We start from the raw sequence: 27,293 nt of genomic DNA, 5'->3' as shown, positions 1-27,293 counted from the left end.
ACCTCAGGTGATCCGCCCACCTCAGCCTCCCAAAGTGCTGAGATTACAGGCATGAACCACTGCACCCAGCCTACCATTTTTTTTTTTTTTACATTAGCTGGGTGTGATGGCACCTGCCTGTAGTCCTAGCTACTTGGGAGGCTGAGGTGGGAGGATCGTTTGAGCCCAGGAGGTCGAGGCTGCAGTGAGCCATGATCACACCACTACACTCCAGTTTTGGCAACAGAGCAAACAAGACTTTGTGTCTAAAAATAAATAAATAAATAAAATTGTAATATAATATTGGCTATGCTTCTAAAAGCTACACAATTTCTCCATTCGAATTCATCACTCTGGCAAGACCTTTGTAAAAACTCTCACCTCCCTCTGAGGAGGTGAGAACCCCTGGGACAGAGTCTTCTTGATCCTGATCCCAATGTTGATTAGGTTTCTAGTGGTTTCTATAACGGTACATAAATGAACAGTGAAAACCGTGGTTCGTCCTCATGCTTATGATTCCAAACCGGAAAGTGTGTCGTCTCACTTCATGTCTTGTATTGCACGTGACCAAACTGGGTTTGTTGGAGATAAATGTTTGCAGAAGGTCAAAGGCCTTTTGTGTGTGTGTGTGCGTGTGCTTAGTGAGGAGGTAGTTAGCAAGGCCAGTGGACTCAAAGAGCATCGGGGCAGGACAGACCCTCAGAAATCACACGGTTATTTTTCACTCTGTCTTAATACAGAGGAAGACAACTGGACTCTGCCAGGGGAAGTGGCTCACCCAAGGCCAAGTGGTGAATGGTGGGTTTTTGGACAATTGACCTCGGGGTATGAGTGTGAGAATGCCCAGGTTTTACTTCAGGGTATCATTTCTTAAAGAATTTGGATTTGCAAAGAAATCAACATGATTGGTTTTTCAATTGGTGGGAAGGGTAAATGCAAACAAGAGGCAAAAGAAGGTGGTGTGATAAGGCTAGTTACTGAGTTTGCAAATACTTTTATGTGTCACGGGGGCAGAAGATGGCTGAATCGGTGTTTCTCCCTGGTGATGGCAGTTCCCCCTCTCAAACACTGGGCATGTCTGGCATCAGGTGGGCCCAGTCCTTCCTCACTCGGGCTCGGAGGACCAGTGGAGAAAAACAAACTGTGTTCAGAGATGGGCTCGGTGCTCCTGCTGGAGGCTGTGTGATGAGTGGGCAGCCTGTTCTCCTACCCTGAGGCTTTCCCTCCACCTCAGCATGGCCCCCTCTTTCCTCAGATGGGAAGGCCCAGTTTGGGTTAGTTGGGAGGGTTCAGTCCGTCCTTGACTCTGTGCCCTCTGCTGTCCAATCTCAGGTTGACACCAGCAGCTCAAAGGTTAGATTCCAGCTCCAATACGGAAACTTAAAACTCCCTAGAAAAGTCCCTGTGGAATGGAAATTATTATTCTGGAAGATACAGCTTAACCAGCTTTGTAAGCTGTTAATTATTCAACAAAATCAATGTTTTTAAGTTTAATTTGGACTCTTTCAGTTGGAATAACTGAAGGTCATTCTTTCAAAAAAAAACCCCACACCAAAAATAAATAAATAAATAAAAGCCCCAGAAAATCCCTGTGTGTGTTTTTGCTGAACTTCTTGGAAAAGGGAGTTGGAAAACGGCCTCGGAGGCAGCGGTGAAAGAGGTAAGAGCCTGGCTTCCGTGTGTCTGGAGTTCCTTGTTGATTCTTGGTCCTTTCTGTCACGAAGACCTGAGGATCAGCAAGGCTGGGAGAGGCCTGAGCTGGCTCAGCTGGGGCCATGAAATCTGTAATGACCTCGGGTCATAGCCAGCCCAACGAGGGGACGCTCTGTGACTCCGCTAAGATGTAAGGGCCACCAACCCACAGTAGCCAGCAGTGACCACTATCAGTTGGCCAAAGTCAAAAAAAAAAAAAAAAAAAAGCAAGGTCACACAGATAAAGACTAGCAACAAGTCCTGAGACAGGTGCTTCCAACGGATACAACATAGCAGAGTCTTGTCTCTCAGAGACTGAGGATGATCCTATTCTTGGGGTGAAGGTTCCCCAATAATGCTTGCTTTCAGAGGCGGATGGTGGTTTCACAGCTGGCACAAGACAGGCTGAGGACACTGCCAGTGAACCACAGCAAGCAGAAGAGAGGAGAGGAATTGTGGTTGTAGGTAGATTCTGGCACAATGCAACCCACCCTGGCAGCCTCTCCTGGAAAAAGCCAAACTGGGAAAGTCCCTCTGACCTTTCATTTGTAGGCAAACTGGTTTGGTCGTTTGAAGTGTGATCCTGCCAAACTGTAGTTTTAGGCCATGTGCCATGTCCCTGTGATGGCCTCATACAATTCTAATACGAGTATGCAACAGTAGGGGCTGTTCTTAGGCCCTAACTGCTAATAGAAGTACTTTGTGAATAATAAATTATTATTCTGATTGTTATTAATATTAACAGTCAGAGAAATGACAGCTTCCTTTTATTGAGCACTTACTATGTGGCAGACACAGTGTTCAACAATAACAGTCCTGAGAGGTAGGAATTATAATTTCTATTTTATAAATAAGAAAAATGAGGCTTTAGGAGATCAAGCAACTTACCCAAGATAGCCAGCCAGTAATAGCAGGGACTCAGTCCGTTTACATAGACCCTAAACTCCATGTTTGGAAGCACTGCCATGTATGTGGTGGCCATGAGAATATGCCTGTCAGATCTCCAGTTGCTTTGAGTAGAACTGACCAAGGGTTCCTGTGCCACCCTCTGAATCCATCATAGCTTTCAACCAAGGCCCTGCTTCCTGCAGGCTGCTACCAGCCAATAACTGAGCATGGCAGGGATACTAGACCCATTTCTGGAAAACGCAAGACTCTCCAATGCCCAACTTCCGTTTGAGGACTCCCTGACAGATTTGCACAACTTTCCTTAGCCTGCTCAGTGGTCTAGGACGCTTCTACCCAACCTTCCTTCCCCCTCTTACTCATTCGGGCTCAGACAGCTGCAAGATTTTCCCACCCTCCCTCCCCATTTTCCTTCCCAGGCACTTTCCCTGACAAAATCCTTGTATGGCTGGGCACACTGGCTCACACCTGTAATCCTAGCACTTTGGGTGACTGAGGTAGGCAGATCACCTGAGGTCAGGGGTTCGAGGCCAGCCTGGTCAACATGGTGAAAGCCCATCTCTACTGAAAATACAAAAATTAGCCAGGTGTGGTGACACATGCCTGTAATGCCAGCTACTAGGGAGGCTGTGGCAGGAGAATCGCTTGAACATAGGCGGTGGAGGTTGCAGTGAACCGCGATCGCACAACTGCATTCCAGCCTGGGCGACAGAGTGAGACTGTCTCAAAAAACAAAACAAAACAAAAAACCTTATATGTTTAATCTCATTTTAGCCTTTGTTTCTCAGAAGACTGGGACTAACACAGTGTACCATGCAGAATTTTCAGGGCAGCTTGGTTTAGGCTGGTATCATAAATTAGAGGGTTAGACAGTTTCCTGTTTCTCTCCAGATTCCACACTAAAAGCCTCCAGGCACAAAGCCTTACAGTGGTCCTCCCTGACGTGTTGCTTTTCCTGCTAGTAACTTAGGTGGTTGGTCTTATCTCATTCATCGATTCATCCATTCATGCAAAAAGCATTTATCGATTTCTCACTATATTCTAAGCCCTGGGGATACAAAGATGAATGAATGTCAGGGAATCTGTTCTCAAAGAAATCACAGTCTAGTAGAAGAACAATTTGGTCAACAGATAAGCAACACTAATTGATTTAACTTTCTCTTGCACTTTTCAGTTTTCAAAGGGCTTCTGCATGTTGATCACTTAATTCCAATAAGCTTGTGCAACAGACCAGGCAGGCATAAAGAAACCCATCTTAAAGGAGAGGAAATTGAAGCTTAGAAATGTCAAGATTACCCAGGAAGTGGCAGAGGTAGGACCTGAATCCAGGTCTTCCGTGGCGCTGAATGTGCTTTTCCAGAATCTGTTAGTAACTGCATTTGTGTTGCTAGGAAATACTGTAGAATATCTTTAGAGTCTTGGTCTTAATAGCCCTGATTTTAATATTGGACTACTAAAGCCAGCAACTCCTGGGTTAAAGGAGTTTTAATTTCGGCCTGTATTTATGCAGAATTTGGAGTGCCATCTTGTTTCATATTTCTTTAAGCCCTTCACCAAGAAGCATCACGCCCCCACCTCCACCCAGCCTTGATCAAGCCACAAAGCCAGACGCAGCATTTCACCGTGAGGGATGAGAACAGAAAGTTATCCTTCCTGAAAGTGGAAAGTGAAACTGACCAGCCAGTTCCATCATTTCAGCTGGTCAGAATGCAAAGGGTCAGCATAAGTGGGGGAAAGTAAACACCATTTCAGCCTTCTGTGGGACTTTGACCGCTGAGTGGCAGAGAGACAAAAGGGAAGAAATTTTACTCTCAATTTCTTCAGCTTAGTTACTGTCAAGAGTTGCCTTCAGCCTCTCAGTTCTTGACTTAGTGAAAATAAATCACGTTTATGTGGCCTGCCCCAAACAAAGCCCATTTGTTCGTCCTCACACCAGTAAATCCAGACATCAGTGTCTGTCTAGATAAGAATTGATTCCCGAACCAGGAAACCAAGAAAAGCCTGTGAAAAGGCGAGTTATTAATGGCCTCATGACAAGCCTGCGTTGTGCCATTTGAACAAAATTTACATAGGGAGAGGAAGCACATTTATAAGTGTCGGAAAGAGATGAAGAAAGAGGAAGCCTTTCAGGGGGGCTGCGGTAGCTCCTGCTTCGTTAGCAACACTGGGGTTTCCTGAACGAGGAAACGGGGGCCTGCAGGCCTCCAGACCTGGGTGTCTGGGGGGGAGCACTTTCTCACAGGTGTGGAGATGGGATGCAGGTTGGATAGTGCTCCCTAAGGATCCTGATAAACCCTGCCAATGAAGCTTTCCTGTGCTCTTCTGGTTGCCTGTACATGGTAGATGCAGCCCAAGACGCTGAATCCAGGATAGAGGTGGGTTTTGTGCAGCCCATTTACCATGGTGGGGAAGCAGATTTTCCTCCAACCCTTCCCAGGTTTAAATCCCAGAGACTGGTTGAGGGAATGTCAGTCTGTGGCGGGGAAGCAGCTCACTTAGCAGAATCTTTTCCCCTTTTGGGTCATGTTTTCTGACAGCAGCTGTTCCTTCTGTTCATCTGCTAACCAGATCTGGAGTTGGGAGCTTTGAATTCTACATGTGGTTCTACCATTAAACCAGAAGCTTATGACCTAGGGCCGGTCAGTTCATGGCCCATGCCTCTATTTTTCCATCTGCAAAATGGAGATAGTCATCTCTGTCACATGTGCCTGGAGACACTGAAAGGAATAAAGGAGAACAAATCAAAAAGTTCAGAGGCACTGGTGCGGAGACAACTCCAACTGACCCTTGGCTTCTTGGTTAAGGATAGAGCAGCTCTATTTGAGAAAGCTTCCTGAAGGTTGAACTTGGAAGAAAGTTAGAGGGCCCCAGCCCCAGCTGGGAGAGGACTGGGAGAGCCGCAGGCAGGTGTTATCATCGGTGGACAAGGGTGGGCACCACGGTGCTTTCATTGGTTGTCATGGCAGCCTCAGCTGTTTTGCTATTTTTGTTCAAGCTGAAGAGCAGGTAGGGTGGGTTGGGGAGGGGAAGGGAAAAGCTATAGTCCTTTGCTTTAAAAAAACAACAACAAGAAATGAGCACTTTGAATAGCTCATTTAGAGCTAATAGTTATTTATTTAAGGGGTTGGGGAGTGCTGGATAAAAGTCTTAGAGGCCTGAGGTCATCTCTCCTCCTGTCTTGCTCCCTTCATCTTGAACCTTAAGCACCTTGAGGAGGGCCAGGTGAATTACCTGATGAATGAAGAAAATACTGTTCCTTGTCTGTGCGAGCTGGAAACGATTTGGGCTGATGTCAGTAGATCCTTGACCCAGAACCCTCCACCCAGGGCTGCAAATTCACTGATGTGCAGTGAAATCAGGCAGCCTTAGGAGCCTGCATCTGGCACAGAACATTGGGATGGCAAACCAATTGCATATGATGGGTGAGCCCACCTGCATTCCAAAAGTGAGCAGCTCCAGCTGCCTCTGGAAGCCAGCATGGCAGTGTGGAAGAAGTGGATTCATTCCTCCTTCTTCATTTCTACAACTTTCTCTTTGTTTCCAGGGAGACAGTGTGACCACCATGACTGTATTTCTTTTCTTTGTTTTTTGAGACAGGGTGTCACTTTGTTTCCTAGGCTGGAGTGCAGTGGCACAATCATGGGCCACGGCAGCTTTGACCTCCCTGGGCTCAGGTGATCCTCCCACTTCAGCCTCCCAAGTAGCTGGGACTACAGTTATGCACCATGCCCAACTACATTTTGTATTTTTTGTAGAGACAGAGTTTCGCCATGTTGCCCAGGCTAGTCTCGAACTCTTGGCCTCGAGCGATCTGCTTGCCTTGGCCTCCCAAAGTGTTGAGATGGTGTGAGCCATCGTGCCTGGCCATGAGTGTATTTAAAGTCTCAGTTAGGAAAGTGTCCGTAGGACTCTGCCTTATCTTTTTGGCATCATGAGGAGGATGATGATGACGGTGATGAGAAAAATGATTGATGTCGCTTCAATTAACTCACACTAACACCTCTAAATAATTGTCACCTCCTCCCTCCCCTGACGTTAGTGTCAGTAAGACATCTGGTGGGTAAGAACTTGGCATTCCACGGATCTCCTTACCATCAGTCTGATGACTGTATGTGACTTTGGGGGAAGCTGGTGACTTGTGGATTGGGTATACCTGTCACTCTCTGTTGGGGGCTTTGTAAGCGAAAGGGGTTAGTTGGACGGGAAATTCAATACCCAATAACCGAGGTGGGTGAGCAAAGGAGAAGAAAGACCTGTGGTGATGACTGAAATGAAAAAGCAGTCTTGATGTTTGCCAGGAAGGTAGGGGAAGGTGGGGGGTATTGAAACTTAAGATTTGAGTACCACCATTGCAAGCCTCTCACCTCCTACCCTGTGAACCCACATATATTTGCAGTAGAGCAAAGGCTCCTTCACTGGGATCCACACACTGGGAATTTGGACATAAGGCCGGGCCTGAGGTTTCCTTTTGTGCTTTCTAAGGACACGACAATAGCCGTGATGCTGAATTTCTGAGCTAATAGCCAGTGCAAACAAGATAAATGCAGTGTAAACAGGAGACATGTTTATAGCCTACTTCAGAATAATTTTCTAAGCATACTGTAAACCATGCTTGTGGTACATTTTCAGACATTGGTTAATTATAGCATCTTATTTGTTCCTGAAAGCAGATAGAGCAGGATGTTGGTAACACTTTGTTAGCCACTCGTTTGTGTTATTTTATGATCTGAAGGCAGCGCTTGCTCAGGGTGGGATGGGTGGTCAGCTACTCGTGTTCTCAATTTTGACTAGCCTTTACAAAAGAGCTGATATCTTCTGCCTGAATGTCTGGAATTATTTCAAAAAAAGCAAAGACAGTTTTCAACTTAAGAAAAAGAAACTGCATTTTCAATCTGTATTTTACAGAATTTCCTTTTCTCCTGAATGCTTTTTGCTGACAGGTTTTCAATATACACCCTGCATAGGATTCAGGGTCCTCTCAGACACCCAAACTCCCTTCCCTTCTCCCATAGCCCTTCCCCCATATAGAAGGTGTTTCCTGTGGCCCAGACACGTCATTTGTTCTTATGCCTTTGTGCCTTTAATCATGCTTCCTTTGCCAGGAAAGTCCTCCCAGCTCCTCTGTGTGGTCTCTCCAGTACCAGTGAGGACAGAAATTTTCTCACTCTTCCATTTCTTGAGGAGCCTGGGATAGGCTTTGCATATTTATTATCTGTTGATAAATAATGAGTATTTGTTGAAGGGATAAGGAAATGAACAATTAATTATTTTACTACTTTAAATAGAAAATATCATGCCTTTTTCACAGAAGGGTAAGTTCAACATCCCAACGCTATTTGACTGAGGGGAGCTTGCTTACTTCATCTCTTAGGAAGTTTTTCTCAACTTCTGAATTTTTCACGTGCAAGCACTATTCGTTTTCTTTTCTTTCTTTCTTCTTCTTCTTTTTTTTTTTTTTGAGATGGTGTCTTGCTCTGTCACCCTGGCTGGAGTGCAGTGGCACAATCTCAGCTCACTGCAACCTCCACCTCCCAGATTCAAGTGATTCTCCCACCTCAGCCTCCCGAGTAGCTGCGACTACAGGCGTGTGCCACCATGCCTGGCTAATTTTTGTATTTTTAGTAGAGACACGGTTTTACCATATTGGCCAGGCTGGTCTTGAACTCCTGACCTCACGATCCGCCCGCCTCGGCCTCCCAAAGTGCTGGGATTACAGGCCTGAGCCACCGCATCTGGCCCCACTTTTCTAAGCACTTAGAAACATTAATTTAATTTAGTTCTATTTATAGTCTCATTGTACAGGTTGGTGCCTGGTGATAAGGTATCACATAATTCTCGTTTTTTTTTTTTTTTTGAGACAGGGTCTCGCTCTATCACCCAGGCTGGAGTGCAGTGGTGTGATCTCAGCTCACTGCAACCTCCGCCTCCTGATTAGCTGGGACCACAGGCACACACCACCACGCCCAGCTAGTTTTTTGTATTTTTGGTAGAGACAGAGTCTCACAGTGCTGCCCAGGCTGGTCTCAAACTCCTGAACTCAAGCAATCCTCCCAACTCAGCCTCCCAAAGTGCTTGGATTACAGGTATGAGCCACCGCGCCCGGCCTCTCTATTTTTTCATGTGGGACCTCATCTTCCCAATTCGATTGGAAGCTCCTTAAGGTACACATTTGTACAGGACACACTTCTGGAATTCCCCTGTGGGATCCAGGCCAGTGCTAGAATGTGGCAGACGTGTTTGTTCAGTAGACACTTGCTATGTGACTAGGGGACTTCGTAGTAAGCTCAGGTTTTGGAACGTTTTATTCAGGGCTTTGAAAAATAGCTGTTTCATGATTTCATCATTGTGGCTTAGGTAGGATGAGTGAACACTGTAATAGCTGAGAAATTTCATCCTGAGTGGAAAAACCTCTGGAAGTTTCTCCAGACCTTGGGTAACTCTATATTCCTACCCCATTTGTATGGTGGTTAAATTTTATTATATTTTATTTTTGAGATGGAGTCTCATTCTGTCGTCCAGGCTGGAGTGCAGTGGTGTGATCTCAGCTCACTGCAGCGTCCACTTCCTGGGTTCAAGCGATTCTCCTGTCTCAGCCTCCTGAGTAGCTGGGATTACGGGCATGTGCCACCACGCCTGGCTGATTTTTGTACATTTTTAGTAGAGGCAGGGTTTCACCATGTTGGCCAAGCTGGTTTGGAGCTCCTGACCTCAAGTGATCTGCCTGCCTTGGCCTCCCAAAGTGCTGGGATTACAGGTGTGAGCCACTGTGCCTGGCCCCATGTGGTGGTTAAATCTGAGTCCTCAACTTAAAATACAAATGCAGAGGGAACGCAGCCCTTTCTTCTGCGAACCCCAATACCTGGGTTGCTTGTCTGCATCCTTCTAAGAAATCTTTGAATCTTCTTCATTATTTTTTTCATCAGCCACACTGGAAGTCTTGGACATGAACCACGATACCCCCCTACTTCGTTCCAGCACAGAGACACACAGGTTCCCCTGACTGGCCCCAGTGACCGTTTCTGTTTAATTCCGTTTTTGACTAGATTGATGGCAAGTTCTTAATTCTCAGTTGAAATTTATCACCTTAGTGTCCTTCTCTGTTCGCTTTCTTTTTACTTGTATCTAAAACTTGGAGAAAGAATTCTGCATGTTTGTGCTACAGGCCTTCATCCTGCCTTCCCACCTTGACTTTACCTTATTTAAATTAAAAAATAATCGGTTTAACAAAATGGAAGCAAAATAGCATAATGCAGCTTTTCCCAAACTTCAGTCATTTGAGAACCACCAACCTTGTTTTTGGCTTATGTTTGTACCATAGTGCTACTATTTTCTTCAATTTGTGTACCACACAATTCACGCATTTTAAGTGTACAACTCAGCAATCATTGGTGTATGAGGTTAATTTTTTTAAATTGTGGTAAAATGTAGGTAACAGAGTATTTGTCATTTTAACCAATTTAAAGTATACAATTCCGTGGCATTAATTATATTCACAGTATTGCACAGCCATCACCACTCTTTCCAAAATTTTTTCGTTGTACTATTAACTTAATGTTTTCTTTAAGTCGATTCATATTTTCTAAGTAAGTTTATTTTAAAAGGAAACTTTGCCACTCTACATGAAAAAACCAGTATCTCTTGATATAGATAGAAGGTAGATATAAAAATATAGATAATAAAAAGTACACATTGGTATTAAACTCTGTGGTATACAGATTCCTACAGAAGCTTGTGGGCTTCAGGCCCTGAGGTGTTGAAGGCATCCTTTTACTGGTTGAAGTCTTTCTTTTTGATATAAGTGGAACTGAAATATTTGAAAGGGGACTGCTTTCTTAATGTGTGATTCAGTGTTTTTTGAATGTTTGCTGTACACTTTATTTTTTTTTCCTTAAAAAATTCTTTGTCATCCAACTTGATGCTGTACACTCTAGAATCATCCCTGTCTCACCAGGGTGCATGGCGCATGGTATGGGAAACCCTAGCAGACGGATGACAGCGTGGGTTTGGTTAAATTGTTAGGTTGCCTTACGGCACACCCTGGGTGACTTGGACAGTGTACTTAGATTTTGGCTGTAAAATGTGCAGAATGATACCAAAGTTACTGTGATAAAATGGAATCATTTATGTTGTGTTTTGCATAGTTCCTAGCATATTGTAACTGCTCAAAAAATGGCAGTTCTGGTTGTTTTTAAGAACCATGCTTATTTATGCATTTCTCAAGGTTTAATACTGCCTTACAAGCGTAGTTAGCTTGTGTCCTCTGAAAAATATTCTCCCAGACCAGCAAACGTCATTCTTTTCCACACCCCTTCCAGAGCACCAACTGAGTACCAGATATTGTGTAGTGAAAAGGGGCAGTGAGCATTGTGGTGTGAAAGCTCAGCTGGAAAATGGGAGAGTGCAGCCTTGGGTTGGAGGCCACTAGGGCATGAAAACCCTGGCTGGTTCAATTGGCATGAAATATTTTTTGACTTAAACCCCATCCTTGGAATGTGCCCATCTGCCATGGTGGCAGGTCACAGCATACCTAACCAGGGCAGCATTGATCAGAACAAGGCAGCACCTTTGGGCGTCAGTGACAGCAAAAGCCCCAGGTTGTGTCTCATAAGCTGCGGAGTCACAACGCCAGACCAGGAATAGGACGTGATACCATCTTCCACTTCCCTGGGCCACATCTAGAAGGGAGGCAGGGCAGTGGCACCTCGGGGATGGGGAGTGGATTCCTACCTTTGCTCTGTGCTCCTGCTTGACCTTGGCTGAGTAATTTCATTCCTTCTGGGCACTGTATTTTCATCTATAAAATGGGAATAAGCATTGATTCCTATCTTACAGGGTTGTTTTGAGGATTAAATGAGATTAGGACTATTGAGCAGTCACCATAATATTTAACAAATGGGAACTTTGATCATTACCATTACGAGTAATAATAATGACTGTCACCAGCTCTTACCTAGCATGAGCTACCCCATGTAGCTTACTTGTGGGTCCAAATGCATACGTATATTTATTACATTTAAAATTCATACAGTTTTTTCCAGACCCAAATAGTGTATAGATTCCCCTTAAAGGAAATAAATATTATGAAGCTTTAGTGTCGACTAATCAATGATTTTGATGTTGTTTAAATATGCACAGACATATTTAACTCTTTTTTTATTTATATGTTCTATAGTCATACATCTTTAATTCTTTATGTTTATTGTTCTTTCCCAACTCTGAACACAAAACAAATGAGCAAGACACAAATACAGGTGTAAAATAAATAAAAGGCAAATCGACCACGTTCATTTTGTCATAGAGGATGCTGGTTTATTGTGGTAGCGTCCTGTGCACCGCGTGGAGGCTGTGGTACTCGCCAATCTGTAGGGAGTCTTGCTGCATCTCGCCTGGGTTATTTTGGGGCTTGGATCTCCCACCACATTTCTCTATTTAAAGTAGTGTACAGGAAAATCTCCTTGTGTTCAGTTGGCACAAATGCCTCATTTCCATATCATCCTGCCCCCTTCTTTCCTCAGTAACCTCTGACATTTAGCATAGCATGACCTATCTGTAAAGCGATTGCAGACACAAACACAGGCTCAGAATCCTGTGGCAGGACCCCTTTATAACGTGGTCATTCAGATAATCTGAAAAGTTCTTGCATCCCATTTAAAAGGCATTATCATCTAAATGAAGAGACCAGACACCGATTCTCATAAAAAACATATCTAAGGATTTTCTGCAGACCAGACACTGGTTTGAGAGACAGTGACTCATATACTGACTGGATCTCCAAAGTATTTGAAGCAGTCTTCAAAATTAAACACAATATAAAAAAGAGAAATAGGCAAGACCAAGGACCTGGACAGGAGTGTGAAAGAGGCTAAGAACCAAATTTGTCACCGAGCTACCTGGCAGCAAGGGCCAAAGGTGAAATATACCAATGTTCGCTCATTCCTTTTGTCAAATAAAAGAAAGCACTCAAGTTCTCTGAAGCGACAGACTTTTCCTGCCATAGAATTCAAGGAGTATTTATTACATGAATCCTTTATAGATGACACTTTGAAGAACCAGATACACACAGAATGTCTTTTACAATCATTTCTCCAGAGTTTCTCTAGACTTTGTACAAGCTGAGAGGATATTATGAAATTTTAAAGCAGTGAGGATGCTATTGGCATCTGAATAATACTTTACACTGGGGAGGATGCTTGGGGTTTTCTGAGTACCTTCGCTCAAGCATTATTATTTGAGTCTCAGGACAGCAAAGGTGGCATTATCTTCAAAGGGGGAAGTGGTCCAAGAGGGATCTACATGTTCAAGTGGGAAGGTCTGAGACCACCCCACTCTGTCAGGTGGATAAGAGCAATACTTACGTCTGAGTGGGCATTTCCTTTAAGGAAACTTTTAATCTGCTGAAGTGCTTGGACCCTGGCCCTACTGGGACTCTGCCTTCTCCATAGTGCATTGTGGAAGAGGCCACTGTGGCTTGTCAATCAGCGCCACCAGAATAACCCTGCAGAATGAATGACATCCTGCTCGACTTCCTGAAATGAGTGAGCTGCTGGTGGCTATCCAAGGTGACTAAATGAATAGACCTACTGGAAGGAATTGTTTATTCTGTATGGCCTGTCTGAATGCTGGGAAATATCTGCCAAGTGCCGCACTATTAGCATCAATCTCATTTGTGTCAAGCTGGGCTCTTGGGCAAAATTATTAGCTAATAGATCGCATTGGTTTTGTGCCTATTTAAAAAAAATGATTAGCTAATAGATTCAGTTGCTACTTTTTCTGTTACCCTACCCCCATTATCAAAGAAATGCTTTCTCGCTATAGAAAATACTAACATACATAAAATGGTAGAAGGAAGGAGGGAGAGAGGAAAGAAGCATGCAGAATCCAGCCGCACATTTTCTTCTGACTTTTAAAAATGCATTTCTTATGTAATTGAAATCCTGCAGCATCTGAGATGTAATTTTATATCCTGCTTTTCTGCTTAGCATGCCGTAAGCTTTTACCCACGTCACTTAGAACTCTTTGAAAATAATGTTTTTAATAGTCCTTTTTTTTTTGAAACGGAGTCTCACTCTGTCTCCTAGGCTGGAGTGCAGCCGGTGATCTTGGCTCACTGCAAGCTCCGCCTCCTGGGTCCACACCATTCTCCTGCCTCAGCCTCCCGAGTAGCTGGGACTACAGGCGCCCGCCACCACGCCTGGCTAATTTTTTGTATTTTTAGTAGAGACGGGGTTTCATTGTGTCAGCCAGGATGGTCTCAATCTCCTGACCTCGTGCTCCGCCCACCTTGGCCTCCCAAAGTGCTGGGATTACAGGCGTGAGCTGCTGCGCCTGGCCTTAATAGTCTTTTAGGTTGTTTTCAGTTTTTTCACTGATGCAAAACCTCTTGGTTCAGAATCTTTATTTTGGACTTTTATTTTCCTCCTTAAGAGAGACTTCTGGAAATAGAATTATGTGGCAAAAACTGTGAACATTTTAAAGGCCTTCTCTTTCTCTGGATGTGAACACGTGGCTTTCCAGAAAGATCGCAGTTTGTACTTCCCTCAGCAGCTAGGGAGTATCTGTCCTCCAGTCACCTTTACACAGCGCACTGTTTAAAGTTTAAAGTGTATTGAGTGTACTTCACAGCAGTTTCTAATTTGAGAAGGTAAAATAGCAAGACAGCATTGTATTTTCATTTGCGTTCTCATGATGACTAGTGAGAATGAATGATATTTGTTTGAATAGGGAGGTAATTTGTATTCCTTCTTTTATGAATTGTCTTTTTATTGGTCTTGGGGTATTTTTAAAGAGATTTCGTGACATCTTCATATATTAAGAAGATTAACCCCTTGTCATTTTTACTTCAAAATTTTAAACTGTTGTGATTTGCCATTATTTTTTTTGTGTGTGTGATGGAATCTCGCTCTGTTGCTCAGGCTGGGGTGCGGTGGTGTGATCTTGGCTCACTGCAACCTCTGCCTCCTGGGTTCAAGTGATTCTCCTGCCTCAGCCTCCTGAGAAGCTGGGATTACGGGCACATGCCACCATGCCCGTCTAATTTTTGTATTTTTAGTAGAGACGGGGTTTAACCATGTTGGCCAGGCTGGTCTTGAACTCCTGACCTCAGGTGATCCATCTGCCTCAGCCTCCCAAAGTGTTGGGATTACAGGTATGAGCCACCGCACTCAGTCTGCCATTGGTTTCTTTGTTGAGGTATAATTCACATACCATCAGTTGATCCGTTTAAAGTGTACAATTCAGTGTTTTTTCGTATATTCACATATTTGTGCAAAATTCACCATAATCAATTTTAGAGTATTTTCAATCAATTTTAGAATATTTTCATCACCTCAGAAAGAAATTTCATACCTCTTAGCTATTGTCCCACAATCCTGCCACTCTCCCCAGCCCAAAGCAACCACTAATCTACTTTCCATCTCTATAGATTTGCCTGTCCCATACATATCATATACTTGAAATCATATAATCTGTGGTCTTTTATGACTATCTTCTTTCACTTAGCATAATGTTTTCAAGATTCATCCGTGCTGTAGCATGTATCAGTGCATCATTCATCTTTATTTATTTATCTACTTAATTTATTTATTTATTGAGACAGCGTTTCCCTCTTGTTGCCCAGGCTGGAGTGCAGTGGTGCCATCTTGGCTCACTGCAACCTCTGCCTCCTGGGTTCAAGTGATTCTCCTGCCTCAGCCTCTTGAGTAGCTGAGATTACAGGCGCCCACCACCATGCCCAGCTAATTTTTTGCATTTTTAGTAGAGACGGGGTTTCACCATGTTGGCCAGGCTGGTCTCGAACTCCTGACGTCAGGTGATCCACCCGCCTCGGCCTCCCAAAATGCAGTAATTACAGGTGTGAGCCACTGTCCTGGCCTTATTTATCTATTATAATAAGAAAGTGTGCCTCTATTTATATAAAACAATGTGTTGTGTTGACATGTATTTCTCTTTATTGCTGAGTAATGTTCCATTATATGGACATACCTCATTTTGTTTATCTGTTCATCAGCTGATGGACATTTGGGTTGTTTCCACCTTTTGGCTATTAGGAATGATGCTGCTGCAGCATTTTGATTTTAGTTTTTTGTTTGTTTACTAAAATTTTAAATTCATGTTATCGAGTCTTGCTCATTTAGATTGTGATTTTTTTATTTGTTTGATTAACAAATCTTTTCCCAAATCACTAGTAAAATGTTCACACGTATTTTCTTTTTAATTTTTAAAATTTGTTTATTTTTATTTTGCATTTTAACTTCTAATCCATCTAAGTTTCATTTTGGAGTTATAAGAATTAGGAAGAATTGGGCTGGGCGCCGTGGCTCAAGCTTGTAATCCCAGCACTTTGGGAGGCCGAGGTGGGCAGATCACGAGGTCAGAAGATCGAGACCATCCTGGCTAACACGGTGAAATCCCGTCTCTACTAAAAATACAAAAAAAAAAAAAAAAAAAAAAATTAGCCAGGCGTGGTGGCAGGTGCCTGTAGTCCCAGCTACTCTGGAGGCTGAAGCAGGAGAATGGCGTGAACCCGGGAGGTGGAGCTTGAAGTGAGCTGAGATTGTGCCACTGCACTCCAGCCTGAGCGACAGAGTAAGACTCCGTCTCAAGAAGAAAAAAAAAAAAAAATTAGGAAGAATCTAAATAATACCCCTCACTTACCCCTCTCCCTCATAGATAATATTTTCCGGCACCATCTGCTGAATTATCTGTCTCATTAGCCATTTCATTTAGTTTGTACTGATTGATCTTTCTCCCTCTCTTTCTTTCTTTCTTTCTTTCTTTCTTTCTTTCTTTCTTTCTTTCTTTCTTTCTGTCTGTCTGTCTGTCTGTCTTTCTTTCTTTCTTTCTTTCTTTCTTTCTTTCTTTCTCTTTCTTTCTTTCTTTCTTTCTTTCTTTCTTTCTTTCTTTCTTTCTTTCTTTCTTTCTTTCTCTCTCTCTCTCTCTCTCTCCTTCCTTCCCTCCTTCCTTCCTTCCTTCCTTCTTTTCCTTCCTTTCCTTCCTTCCCTTCCCTTCCCTTTCTTCCCTTTCTTTTCTTTCTTTTCTCTCTCTCTCTCTCTCTCTCTCTCTTTCTTTCTCTCTCTCTCTCTCTCTCTCGCTTGCTTGACAGTGTCTCACTCTGTCACCCAGCCTGGAGTGCAGTGGCATGATCTGCAACCTCCACCTCCTGGTCTCAAGCAATCATCCCACCTCAGCCTCCCGAGTAGCTGGGACTGCAGGCACATGCCACCATGCCTGGCTAATATTTTTGAATAGACTTTATATTTTAGAGCAGTTTTAGGTTCACCGCAAAATTAAGTGGAAAGCATGCAAAGTTCCATGTCCGCTCTGCTGCCCCTACGTACACACAGCCTCCTCCCACCCCCATTAACATCCAGCACCAGAGTGGCACATTTGTTACCACTGATGAATCTACAGATTGATGCATCATTATCTCTCACCCAAAGGCTGTAGCTTATATTAGGATTCACCTAGTGTTGTATATTTTATTGGTTTGGACAAACGTCTAATAACATGCACCCACCAGTATAGTATCGTACAGAGTAGTTTCACTGCCCTCAAAAGTCTCTGTGCTCTGCCTATTCATTGTTTCTTTCCTCCTAACCACTGGCAACCACCGATCCATAGTTTTCCCTTTTCCAAAATGTCATATAGTTGGAATCATACAGTGTGTTTTCAGATTGACTTCTTTTTTTTTTTTTAAAGACGGAATTTTGCTCGTTTCCCAGGCTGAAGTACAGTGGTGCAATTTGGCTCACTGCAATCTTCACCTCTCAGGTTCATGTGATCCTCCTGCGAGGCTAATTTTTGTATTAACTTCATGGCCAGCTAATTTTTGTATTTTTAGTAGAAACAAGGTTTCGCCACGTTGGCCAGGCTGGTCTCGAACTCCTGTCCTCAGGTGATCCGCCTACCTTGGCCTCCCAAAGTGCTGGGATTTACAGGGATGAGCCACCGTGCCTGGCTCAGATTGACTTCTTTCACTTAGTAATATGCATTCAGGTTTTCTCCATGGCATTTCAGGGCTTGCCAGCTCATTTCTTTTTGGTGCTGAATAGTACTATATTGTCTGGGTGTACCACACTTTGTCCATTCACCTACTGAAGGACATCTTGGTCACTTCCAAGTTTTGGCTGTTATGAACAAAGCTGCTATAAACATTTGTGTGCAGATTTTTGTGTGACTGTAAGTTTTCAGTTCTTTTTGGTAAATACTGAGGAGCACGATTGCTGGATTGTTTAGTAAGCTTGTGTTTAGTTTTGTAAGTCTGTCTTCCAAAGTGGCTGTACTATTTTGCATTCCTACCAGCAAAGGAGAAGAACCTCGGCAAAGGATGCAAGTTCTTGTTGCTCCACTTCCTTCCCAGCATTTGGTGGTGTCAGTGTTCTCGATTCTGGCCATTCTCATAGATGTGTAGTGCTATTTCATTGCTGTTTCAATTTGCATTTCCCTGATGACATCTGATGTGGACCATCTTTTCAAGATACACAGATGGCTTCTTTGCCATCCATGTGTCTTATTTGGTGAAGTGTCTGTTCAGGTCTTTTGCCCTTTTTAAAAATCAGGCTTTTTGTTTTCTGCTTGTTGAGTTTTAAGAGTTCTTTGTATATTTGGGGTACAAGTCTTTTATTAGATATGTCTTTTGCAAATATTTTCTCCCAGATGACGGCTAATCTCTGCATTCTCTTGACAATGTCTTAGAACAGATCTGTACTGGTTTTTAATGCTTTTTTAAATCCCATATTAAGTGTTTATGGGAATGAAGCCTTAATTCTGGACTATCTCTTGTATTTAATTGCTCTGTCCATTCTGTTTTTAAATAGCTTTAATATAAAACAGGACAATCCTTTATTATGTTTTAAAACTTTACTAGAAGACATAATACCTGTATAAATGGAGGTTTCCAGGGTAGGAAAAAATTAGTATTATAAAGAAGAACATTGTCCCAAATAAGACTTTAAATTCAATTGAAAGAAGGTTGTGTGGCTTTTACTCTAAATATTATTTTAAAACTGAGGAGAGTTTTTTCATGGTTATTACTTTTTTTCATGGTTATTGATTTAGTCAGGTTTTTTACTTCTTTAAAGACAGTTTTGATACTTTATATTTTTCTATTAAAATTGCATTAAGATTTTCTTTTCTTTTCTTTTCTTTTTTGTATAGACAGGGTTTTACGATGTTGCCCAGGCTGGTCTCGAACTCCTGGACTTAAGTGATCCTCCCACCTCAGCCTCCCAAAGTGCTGGGATTACAGGCATGAGCTACCACACCTGGCTGCATTGAGATTTTCTAAGCACAGAGTTCTCACTTTAATATGAATTCTTACCATAGACTTTTCACTTCAATGTGTTTCTTAAAATTTCTTAAAATATGTGTAGTTACCATTCCTTTCTCATTTGACTAATTTATATTTTCTCCATTCTTTTCTAAGTTATATTTACTAGAGCTTTGACTCTTTGGCCAGAAGACTAGTGGGCCAGTAATTTGGGAGAAATAAAGGATTTTTCTTCATTGAACCAATGGTAGACTGCACTGTGGGTCCATCCCAAAGAGGTTATACCTGTGTGATATATTAGAATAGGTAATTGGAAAGAGGTTGAGCCATTCCAGCCACTGTGGCCACTCAGGATAGTATCTAAACAATTCTAGAGCGAGAAATAGTTCCAAGGAGCTTCTTTCTGTTTTAAGTAACTGACTGAATGTTTCAAGTCCTTGGGATTATTTTCTCATCCCAGAAGAACCTCAGAAATACTTTTTAAAATGGCATGTCCAGGAATCTAATAATAATTAACTGACACTTCATAAAATCCTTAAGAAGACGACTATGAATTGTCCCTGATCTTTTTGGCTTTTTCCATTACAAGCTCCTGTGCTGGGTGAGGGCTCCTTGGGTGGCACGTATAGCTCTGTCCAGGGCGATGGGCCCTGGCTGTTTTAGAAGTGATCAGTCAAGGAGAGATGGGTGTGAGGAAGGGCATATCCAGCAGAGAAAATGGCAGCCTACTGTGTTAGCTTTTGCAGGGAGTGAGGGGAGAGCCAGAAGGATTAGAAAGGAGAGTTGGAGGAGACTGATGGTTCTGATGCCCAGCTAAAAACCATATCGCCTTGCTTAGAACACTCTGGGTCCTTTGCTCTACGTCTTAACACTCGATTCTCCCTGACGTACAGACAAAGACAAAGACCTGGCAGCATTCAAAGAGGCCTTCTTGAGTAGCATGTCTTGGGAAAAATCATGGAGGGGGAATAGTGGCAAGAGTACACGCCTCTTTGCCCATTGCTCCCTGGGGCAGCCCATAGACATTCAGCACTCAGACGCCAGGCTCTGGGATGGGACCTCCACTCTAGGCTACTGAGATTTTAAGCTGCATGGCTAGGGAAGAAGTCCCGGCCCCTCCACTGGCCTGAGCAGGCCAGGCGTCAGTGCCTTATAGTTACAGCAATAGGATACAGTGGTACTGTGGCCCTGTAGCCCTGCCCCCACCTTGGCCTTATGGTTGTGGAAGCACAGCCTCTTCCTAGCATGACCTGGGGTCTAGGGTGAAAGCCTGTGGTTACAGCTTTCTAGGGTGCCTATCAGCAGCTGATTCGTAACCCTAGCATTCTACCAGGACAGTTGCCAAAAACTCTGCAGAGGCCAATTTTCTTCCAGGAAACCAGGCTGCAGGAATCAGCCAAAGTAACCCTTGCCTCTCACCTTCTCTGTCCTTTTAGATGATGGACTCTCTGAAGGCAGGGTTAGAGTATGATTCATCCTCGGGTTTCCTCAAGTACCTAACACATTTGGCTGGTTGTATCAGTGGTTAAGGAATGAATAAGAGCAAGCCCAAAAAATAAACTGTTGAAACTTCTCTCAACCATTCTTTTTTTTTTTTTTTTTTTTGAAACGGAGTTTCGCTCTTGTTACCCACGCTGGAGTGCAGTGGTGCAATCTGGGCTCACTGCACCCTCCACCTCCCAGGTTCAAGCGATTCTCCTGCCTCAGTCTCCCAAGTAGCTGGGATTACAGGCATGCGCCACCACACCTGGCTAATTTTGTATTTTTAGTAGAGACGGGGTTTCACCATGTTGACCAGGCTGGTCTCGAACTCCTGACCTCAGGTGATCCACCTACCTTGACCTCCCAAAGTGCTGGGATTACAGGCATGAGCCACTGCGCCCAGCCCTCTCAACCGTTCTTAACCATTTTGGGATTCTGTCCCTCTTTGGCGACCTGATGAGTGCTTTGATCTATCTCCAGAAAAGTGCAGGCAAATACATACACATGTGCATGCATGTGCACACACACACAATCTTGCACACAGCCTCACAGGTAGGTCTATCAAAGAACAGATTCTGGTTAAGAGCCCCTACCTTAGAGCTCTGGCAGGTTCTCAGCAGCGTCTTATTCTGTGCCAATACCCCACACATTTTCTCACTCCTGCTCACCAGCCCTGACTCTGTGCATGCTCTAATCTTTCCATAGTACAGGTGTTGCCTGTGGAGCCTGGTTAGATTTGTCTAAAGTTTGTTGAAGATGATTGCTTTTCACTTTTGCTTCCAGAGGGGATACATTGGCTAGCCATAACCTGGAGACATAGTGGCTTTCTGGACAGTGCAGGTTTTACTTGATGTTCCAAGAATGACCTTTAAGTGGGCAGTCTGTACTTGAACCCACCTAAGGGGAAATGGCCTTCCTTCTTTCCTCACTCCTCTTCATCCCTGCAGGAAGTCTGCAGGTAAAGCTACCGGAAACCCATTGGTTAAGACTAAACCTGCGGCGTCACACTTTCTGGCTTTCCCCTCCACCATTGTCATCCTTCTTACTGTCATCCTGCCCTGTGGCCTGCATGCTGGTTGGCTTTTCTTCATTAGGTCCCCTTTCATGATTTCCTGAGTCGGTCCCTTCTGCTTGTATTGGTTTGACATTCAGAGCCGTTTCCTATTTTGCAATATTTGGGGCTCTCATGGGGTGGAACGTGTCCACCAGTTCTCCTTCCTGCCGTTCCCATTCAGCGGTGTCCTCTATTCTGTAGATTCTGGCTGTGACTCAGTCACTGACACGGAGCCTGAGGACGAGAAGGTTGTTTCCTACTCGAAGCAGCAGAGCCTGCCAACGGTGACTTCGCCTGGGAACCTGATGGTGGTGCAGCCGGACCGCATTCGCTGTGGGGTAGGCACTGCTGGGGGCCTGGTAGCTAGATGTCAGCACTTGGGCTTTTCAAATGCATGCATTTACTGCAGTAAAGAGAGTGGGCTCTCCTGTTGCACCTCGGTATAATTGCAACCTTCCTTTGGGATTTCTTTTGGGTACCCTGTTACCTGGGCCCTGGAGACACCCAGTTCCCCTGAGTAAGAGAGAGACTAGCCCAGGGAGATGTGTGTCATCAGTCTAAGACTTCTGTTCTATGAATCAGTAATAACATAGAGCACCTAGGAGACGGTCTGACAGGAGCATTCCAGATACTAACGCTAACCCTAGTGTTAGAGACCTGTGTCTGTTCCTGGTAGCCTGGTGCTGGGAGGAAGGAAATGCTTGTTGGACATCTGACAGCTTGCTTCTCCAACGCTGGCCACTGCCATGGCCCAAGGAAGTGCCTTGAAGCTTGATGGCTAAAACCCATTGGCCAATATTGCTTTTTAAAAGGATCAGATCAATGCCATACATCATATGACTAGCATTTTCAGGGGTGGGGCATACATTACAGATGACTTGAGTATGAGGGTTCAACTGATGAGCCACTGCCATTTGAATCCTACCCTAGTACTGATGGTTTTTCATTATTTTTCCTTTCCTAATTAAAAACGTGTGGCATTTATGATAGTTCAGAGCAGCAGAATGCTTCATTTATGGATACAAGCTCTTTGCTAAGCTGGCTTTGTGGGCTCCTTGAGGCGAGAGGGCGTGGGAGCCTTGGCAGTGGGCAGCACTGGCTTCCTCACCCTTGTGGGTGGTTTTGTGCAGGCTGAGGCCATGAGGCATTGGGCAAGCACTTCCTACGTGGGGTTGCCAACTGTTTCTTTGGGCCAGATTTAACTGATAGACATTGTATTCGTCTGTTTTCATGCTGCTGATAAAGACATACCTGAGACTGGGCAATTTACAAAAGAAAGAGGTTTAACTGGACTTCTGTGCCTCATGGCTGGGGAGGCCTCACAATCATAGCAGAAGGTGAGGAAGAGCAAAGGCATGTCTTACATGGATGGCAGCAGGCAAAGAGAGAGATAACTTGTGCAGGGGAACACCTCTTCATAAAACCATCAGAGCTCGTGAATCTCATTCACTATCATGAGAACAGCACAGGAAAGACCCACCCCCATAATTCAATCACCTCCCACCAGGTTCCTCTCACGTGGAAACTGTGGGAGTTACAATTCAAGATGAGATTTGGGTGGGGACACAGCCAAACCATATCAGACATGTTTGGTTTGGACTGCACAGTGTTTATTTATTTATTTTTTGAGACAGAGTCTCTCTCTGTCATCCAGGCTGGAGTGCAGTGGTGAGATCTCAGCTCACTGCAACCTCTGCTTCCCAGATTCAAGTAATTTTTGTGCCTCAGCCTCCCAGGTAGCTGGGATTACAGGCACACACTACCATGCCCAGCTAATTTTTTTTTTTTTGTATTTTTAGTAGAGAGAGGTTTCACCATGTTGGCCTGGTTGGCCTCAAACTCCTGGCCTCAAGTGATCCATTCACCTCAGCCCCGCAAAATGCAGGGATTACAGACATGTGTCAACATGCCTGGCCTAGATTACATAGTATTTTAAAAGTTAGGCATTGGCTGGGTGCAATGGCTCGCACCTGTAATCCCAAGACTTTGGGAGGCTGAAGCGGGTGGATCCCTTTAGCTCAGGAGTTTGAGACCAACCTGGGCAACATGGTGAGACTCCCATCTTTATTTTTATATTTTATTTTTAAAAATTGTTTTTTAAAGTTAGGCATAAAAATCTGTGTTTTCAGCTTCCTTTGAATCAGAACCTGGTCATATTAGGCCTGAGACGACTGGCGGGGGCTGAGCAACCCTGTACATGGGCCGTGCATCCCCCAGTTGGCGGGTCCCCACAATCCCTGTTCTTTATACTCAGCCTGTCTTATTCCTTACCTTACTGGCCATGCCTTTGTGGACATTTCCATTTGAAATCTTCCCATGCCACTTCCTGCCTTCCCCATGCCCCTCTGGTCAGGCTGTTGGGTGCCCATGGGTAAAGGTGGGTTGGAACCAAAGCATTATCTCCTTCACTTTCCTCCATGATTTTTCCAGGCTTTCGTTCCTTCTCCTGTCTTGACTGCCTGCTATCCCAGGATTCTTGTTGCTAATTTCAGGCTTCTGGATCCTGGGGAGAGGGGAAGGGGCAGGCCGGGGTTGGGTCCTGACTGTCAGTAGGAGAGACACACATTCTCATTGGCTCCTCATGCTCCCTGGCAGAAGGTGTAGGTGGGACATGGCTGGGCCTGCAGCAGGAGGGATGACCACCACAGTACATGTGTGTGCAGCCTCAGCAGCCCCAGGAGCCAGGATCACCCCCACATCACCTGTCATAAAGTCCAAGCTTGCCACACCCTCTCATGACCCTTGTCATGAAGGGCTAATCTGAAGACTTTATAGCATAGTCTTAGGAGGAACACTTGGGGATTTGCTATGGCCAGGAATCTCTCCTTTCCCCGTGTTTTTTGGAGAGTCTGCCCTCACCAGTTCAGACTGAAAGGCTCATTCCCCCACGTAACCAGCACAGCAGAGTCACTCCATTTGGCAGGCTTGGTGTGAGATCTTAAAGCAAGCTAAAAGAGCAATTCGAGGTGCTCGATGGTTTGGGAAAATTAATCCCCTGAGAAGTTCTTTTTGCCCAATGGTAAAATCCAGGACTGCATGAAGAGCAGAACCCAGGGGGGCTTCTCTCAGGCTGCAAGGTGCATGGCGTCTTGTTGTGATGCAGACTCTGCCTCAGTGGGGCCAGGAGGGGCCTGAGATTTTGCATTTCTAACAAGCTTCCAAGGGATGCCAACGCTGCTGCTCCCTTGGCTCCACCTTGAGTAGCAAGACTGGTATAGAGCAGGGCTTCTCAAGCTATCTGTGGCAAAGAATTTCTAAAAAGATGTCCAATTCTGAAATGGACCAATGATTTCATTAAAAACAATGCAACAGAAATGCTATCCAAAATGAAATAAAAAGACATATAAATGGCCAGGCACAGTGACTCACACCTGTAATCCCGGCATTTTGGGAGGCCAAGGCAGACAGATCACCTGAGGTCAGGAGTTCGAGACCAGCCTGGTCAACATGGCGAAACCCTATCTCTACTAAACATACAAAAAGTAGCTGGGTGTAGTGGCAGGTGCTTGTAGTCTCAGCTACTAGGGAGGCCGAGGCATGAGAATCGCTTGAACCTGGGAAGATGGAGGTTGCAGTGAGCCGAGGTCGCACCACTGCACTGCAGCCTGGGTGACAGAGTGAAGCTCTGTCTCAAAAAAAAAGCCTATAAAGTGTCAGCCTTAAGTTTTTTGTTTTGTTTTGTTTTTTATGTCTTTTTTTGAGACAGAGCCTTGCTCTGTTGCCCAAGCTGGAGTGCAGTGGCACGATCTTGACTCACTGCAACCTCTGCCTCCCGGGTTCAAGTGATTCTCCTGTCTGAGCCTCCTGAGTAGCTAGGACTACAGGCACCCACCAGAACTCCTGGCTAATTTTTGTATTTTTAGTAGAGGCGGGGTTTCACCATGTTAGCCAGGCTGATCTCAAACTCCTTACCTCGTGATCCGCCCACCTCGGCCTCCTAAAGTGTTGAGATTACAGGCGTGAGCCACCGTGCCCGGCCAAGTTTTACTATTATTATTATTGTTATTGTTATTATTATTATCAGCTTCAACAGACATAAAATGACTCCATCCAATTGCTATAAATATGTACTCTTGGTTTTTGTGACTTGTCTCGTTAGGACTGGTAGCAAACAGTTCACTGCCCAGCACTGGACCACTGAGTCCACCCTCTCCCCAAGGACCCTCACTAGGTAGAGCTGGGGCAAGAGAGCTGGGGAGACCCTCGGGCCCAACACCCTATGGGGATCTGAGAGGAGAGGGGACAATGACTGGCCTCCCATTTCAGGCAGAAACCACTGTCTACGTTATTGTGAGATGTAAGTTGGATGACAGGGTGGTGACGGAAGCAGAGTTTTCTCCTGAGGATTCTCCCTCTGTAAGGATGGAAGCCAAGCTGGAGAATGAGTACACCGTTTCCGTGAAAGCTCCCAGTAAGTAGTCCCCTGTGAATGTGATGCCATAGGGCTTCATTGCTTATTTGCTATGCTGTCACCAATGCCAGGTATTATCATTTTAAATATGTTTGCTACTTAGATATTTTGTTTTTTGTTGTTTGTGTTTTGTTTTTTGTTTTTTTTGAGATGGAGTCTCGCTCTGTCACCCAGGCTGGAGTGCAGTGGCGCCATCTCGGCTCACTGCAGGCTCCGCCTCCCGGGTTCACGCCATTCTCCTGCCTCAGCCTCCTGAGTAGCTGGGACCACAGGCACCCGCCACCATACCCGGCTAATTTTTTGTATTTTTAATAGAGCCAGGGTTTCACCATGTTAGCCAGGATGGTCTCAATCTCCTATCCTAGTGATCTGCCCGCTTCAGCCTCCCAAAGTGCTGGATTAGAGGCGTGAGCCACTGCGCCTGGCTACTTTGATATTTTTTAAAGAGTGGTCCATTGTTTTCCTATGCATTTCTTTGATTACTAGTGTGGGTGAATATTTTTCCATGGTCTCTATTGTCGCATTTCCTCTTTGGTAAATCTCTGTGGTTGGTGTTATTTTTAATTTTCTCTTTCCCCCTCAAAACCCCTTCCTGTGGCATAGCATCCCGCCCAAGGGAGAGCGTGTAGTCATGACAGCAGTTCATGACTTGCAGTGAGCTAATTCAGCGGCCCCAATGTGGCAGAAACACAGTTTCACCTCCCATGATTTTTTCCCTCCTTCTGTGACTACTGGCCTTTGTGTAAAGTGCCTTAAACCCAAATTTTCTTCCTATGCATTGAGGCACTGGGCCTACAGTAGTGAGTAAAAAGATGAAAATTTTTGAAAATTAAGTTGCAAACCCAATGAGGATAAATTGCTGTGGCCCAGAGCCCTGCCATATGCTGGTTTACTCACCTGCTACCTCCACCCTTTCCCTCACTCCCGCCCCGGCTCACCTCCAAGATCTTTCTTCCAGCCCCCAATTAGTGTCCTCACTGCTTAGATGGAGTGTGTATATCCACAGCCACTTTTTCCCGGATGCTTGTTTTTCCTGAGAATTTTGATAGCGTCTTTTCTTCTGTTCAGACCTTTCATCTGGGAACGTTTCTCTGAAGATATATTCTGGGGACTTAGTGGTGTGTGAAACTGTTATCAGCTATTATACTGACATGGAAGAAATTGGGAATTTATTGTCCAATGCCGCAAATCCTGTAGAATTCATGTGTCAGGTAAGGATATTGCAAGCCTGAGCTTTCTGGGCATGTAATTTCTGCTCATGGCTTATCAGTCTTGAATCTGTGGGATGGAAGAGAGCTGGATTTCAGATCTGACCATCTTCACTTTTGTATTCAGGCCTTTAAAATTGTGCCCTACAACACAGAGACCCTTGATAAACTGCTAACCGAATCCCTGAAGAACAATATCCCTGCAAGCGGACTGCACCTCTTTGGAATCAACCAGCTGGAAGAAGAAGATATGATGACAAGTAAGTCGACAGTCAAACCTCAGGAAACCAACGT

The 27,293-nt window shown here is 44.5% G+C and overlaps 1 protein-coding gene and 1 long non-coding RNA gene across 5 annotated transcripts in view; one reads left to right on the top strand and one right to left on the bottom strand.

Annotated features, from left to right (window-relative positions):
- Window positions 1–27,293, top strand: part of PIK3AP1 (phosphoinositide-3-kinase adaptor protein 1) — a 127,288-nt gene that overhangs the window by 41,321 nt on the left and 58,674 nt on the right. For all 4 annotated transcript variants that reach the window (XM_028853388.2, XM_015147776.3, XM_077945179.1 and 1 more), the window contains 4 exon segments: window positions 21,582–21,718; window positions 25,647–25,791; window positions 26,860–27,002; window positions 27,127–27,259. In XM_028853388.2, coding sequence (XP_028709221.2) covers window positions 21,582–21,718; window positions 25,647–25,791; window positions 26,860–27,002; window positions 27,127–27,259 — 558 coding nt within the window.
- Window positions 12,939–16,198, bottom strand: LOC144331229 (uncharacterized). Its single transcript, XR_013398202.1, has 2 exons — window positions 16,144–16,198; window positions 12,939–15,181 (listed from the first exon to the last, which is right to left on the bottom strand). It is a non-coding gene; the product is annotated as an uncharacterized LOC144331229 (long non-coding RNA).

This window comes from Macaca mulatta, chromosome 9, assembly GCF_049350105.2.
Source record: "Macaca mulatta isolate MMU2019108-1 chromosome 9, T2T-MMU8v2.0, whole genome shotgun sequence".
Lineage (NCBI taxonomy): Eukaryota > Metazoa > Chordata > Mammalia > Primates > Cercopithecidae > Macaca > Macaca mulatta.
This window is presented reverse-complemented; position numbering and strand designations above follow the sequence as displayed.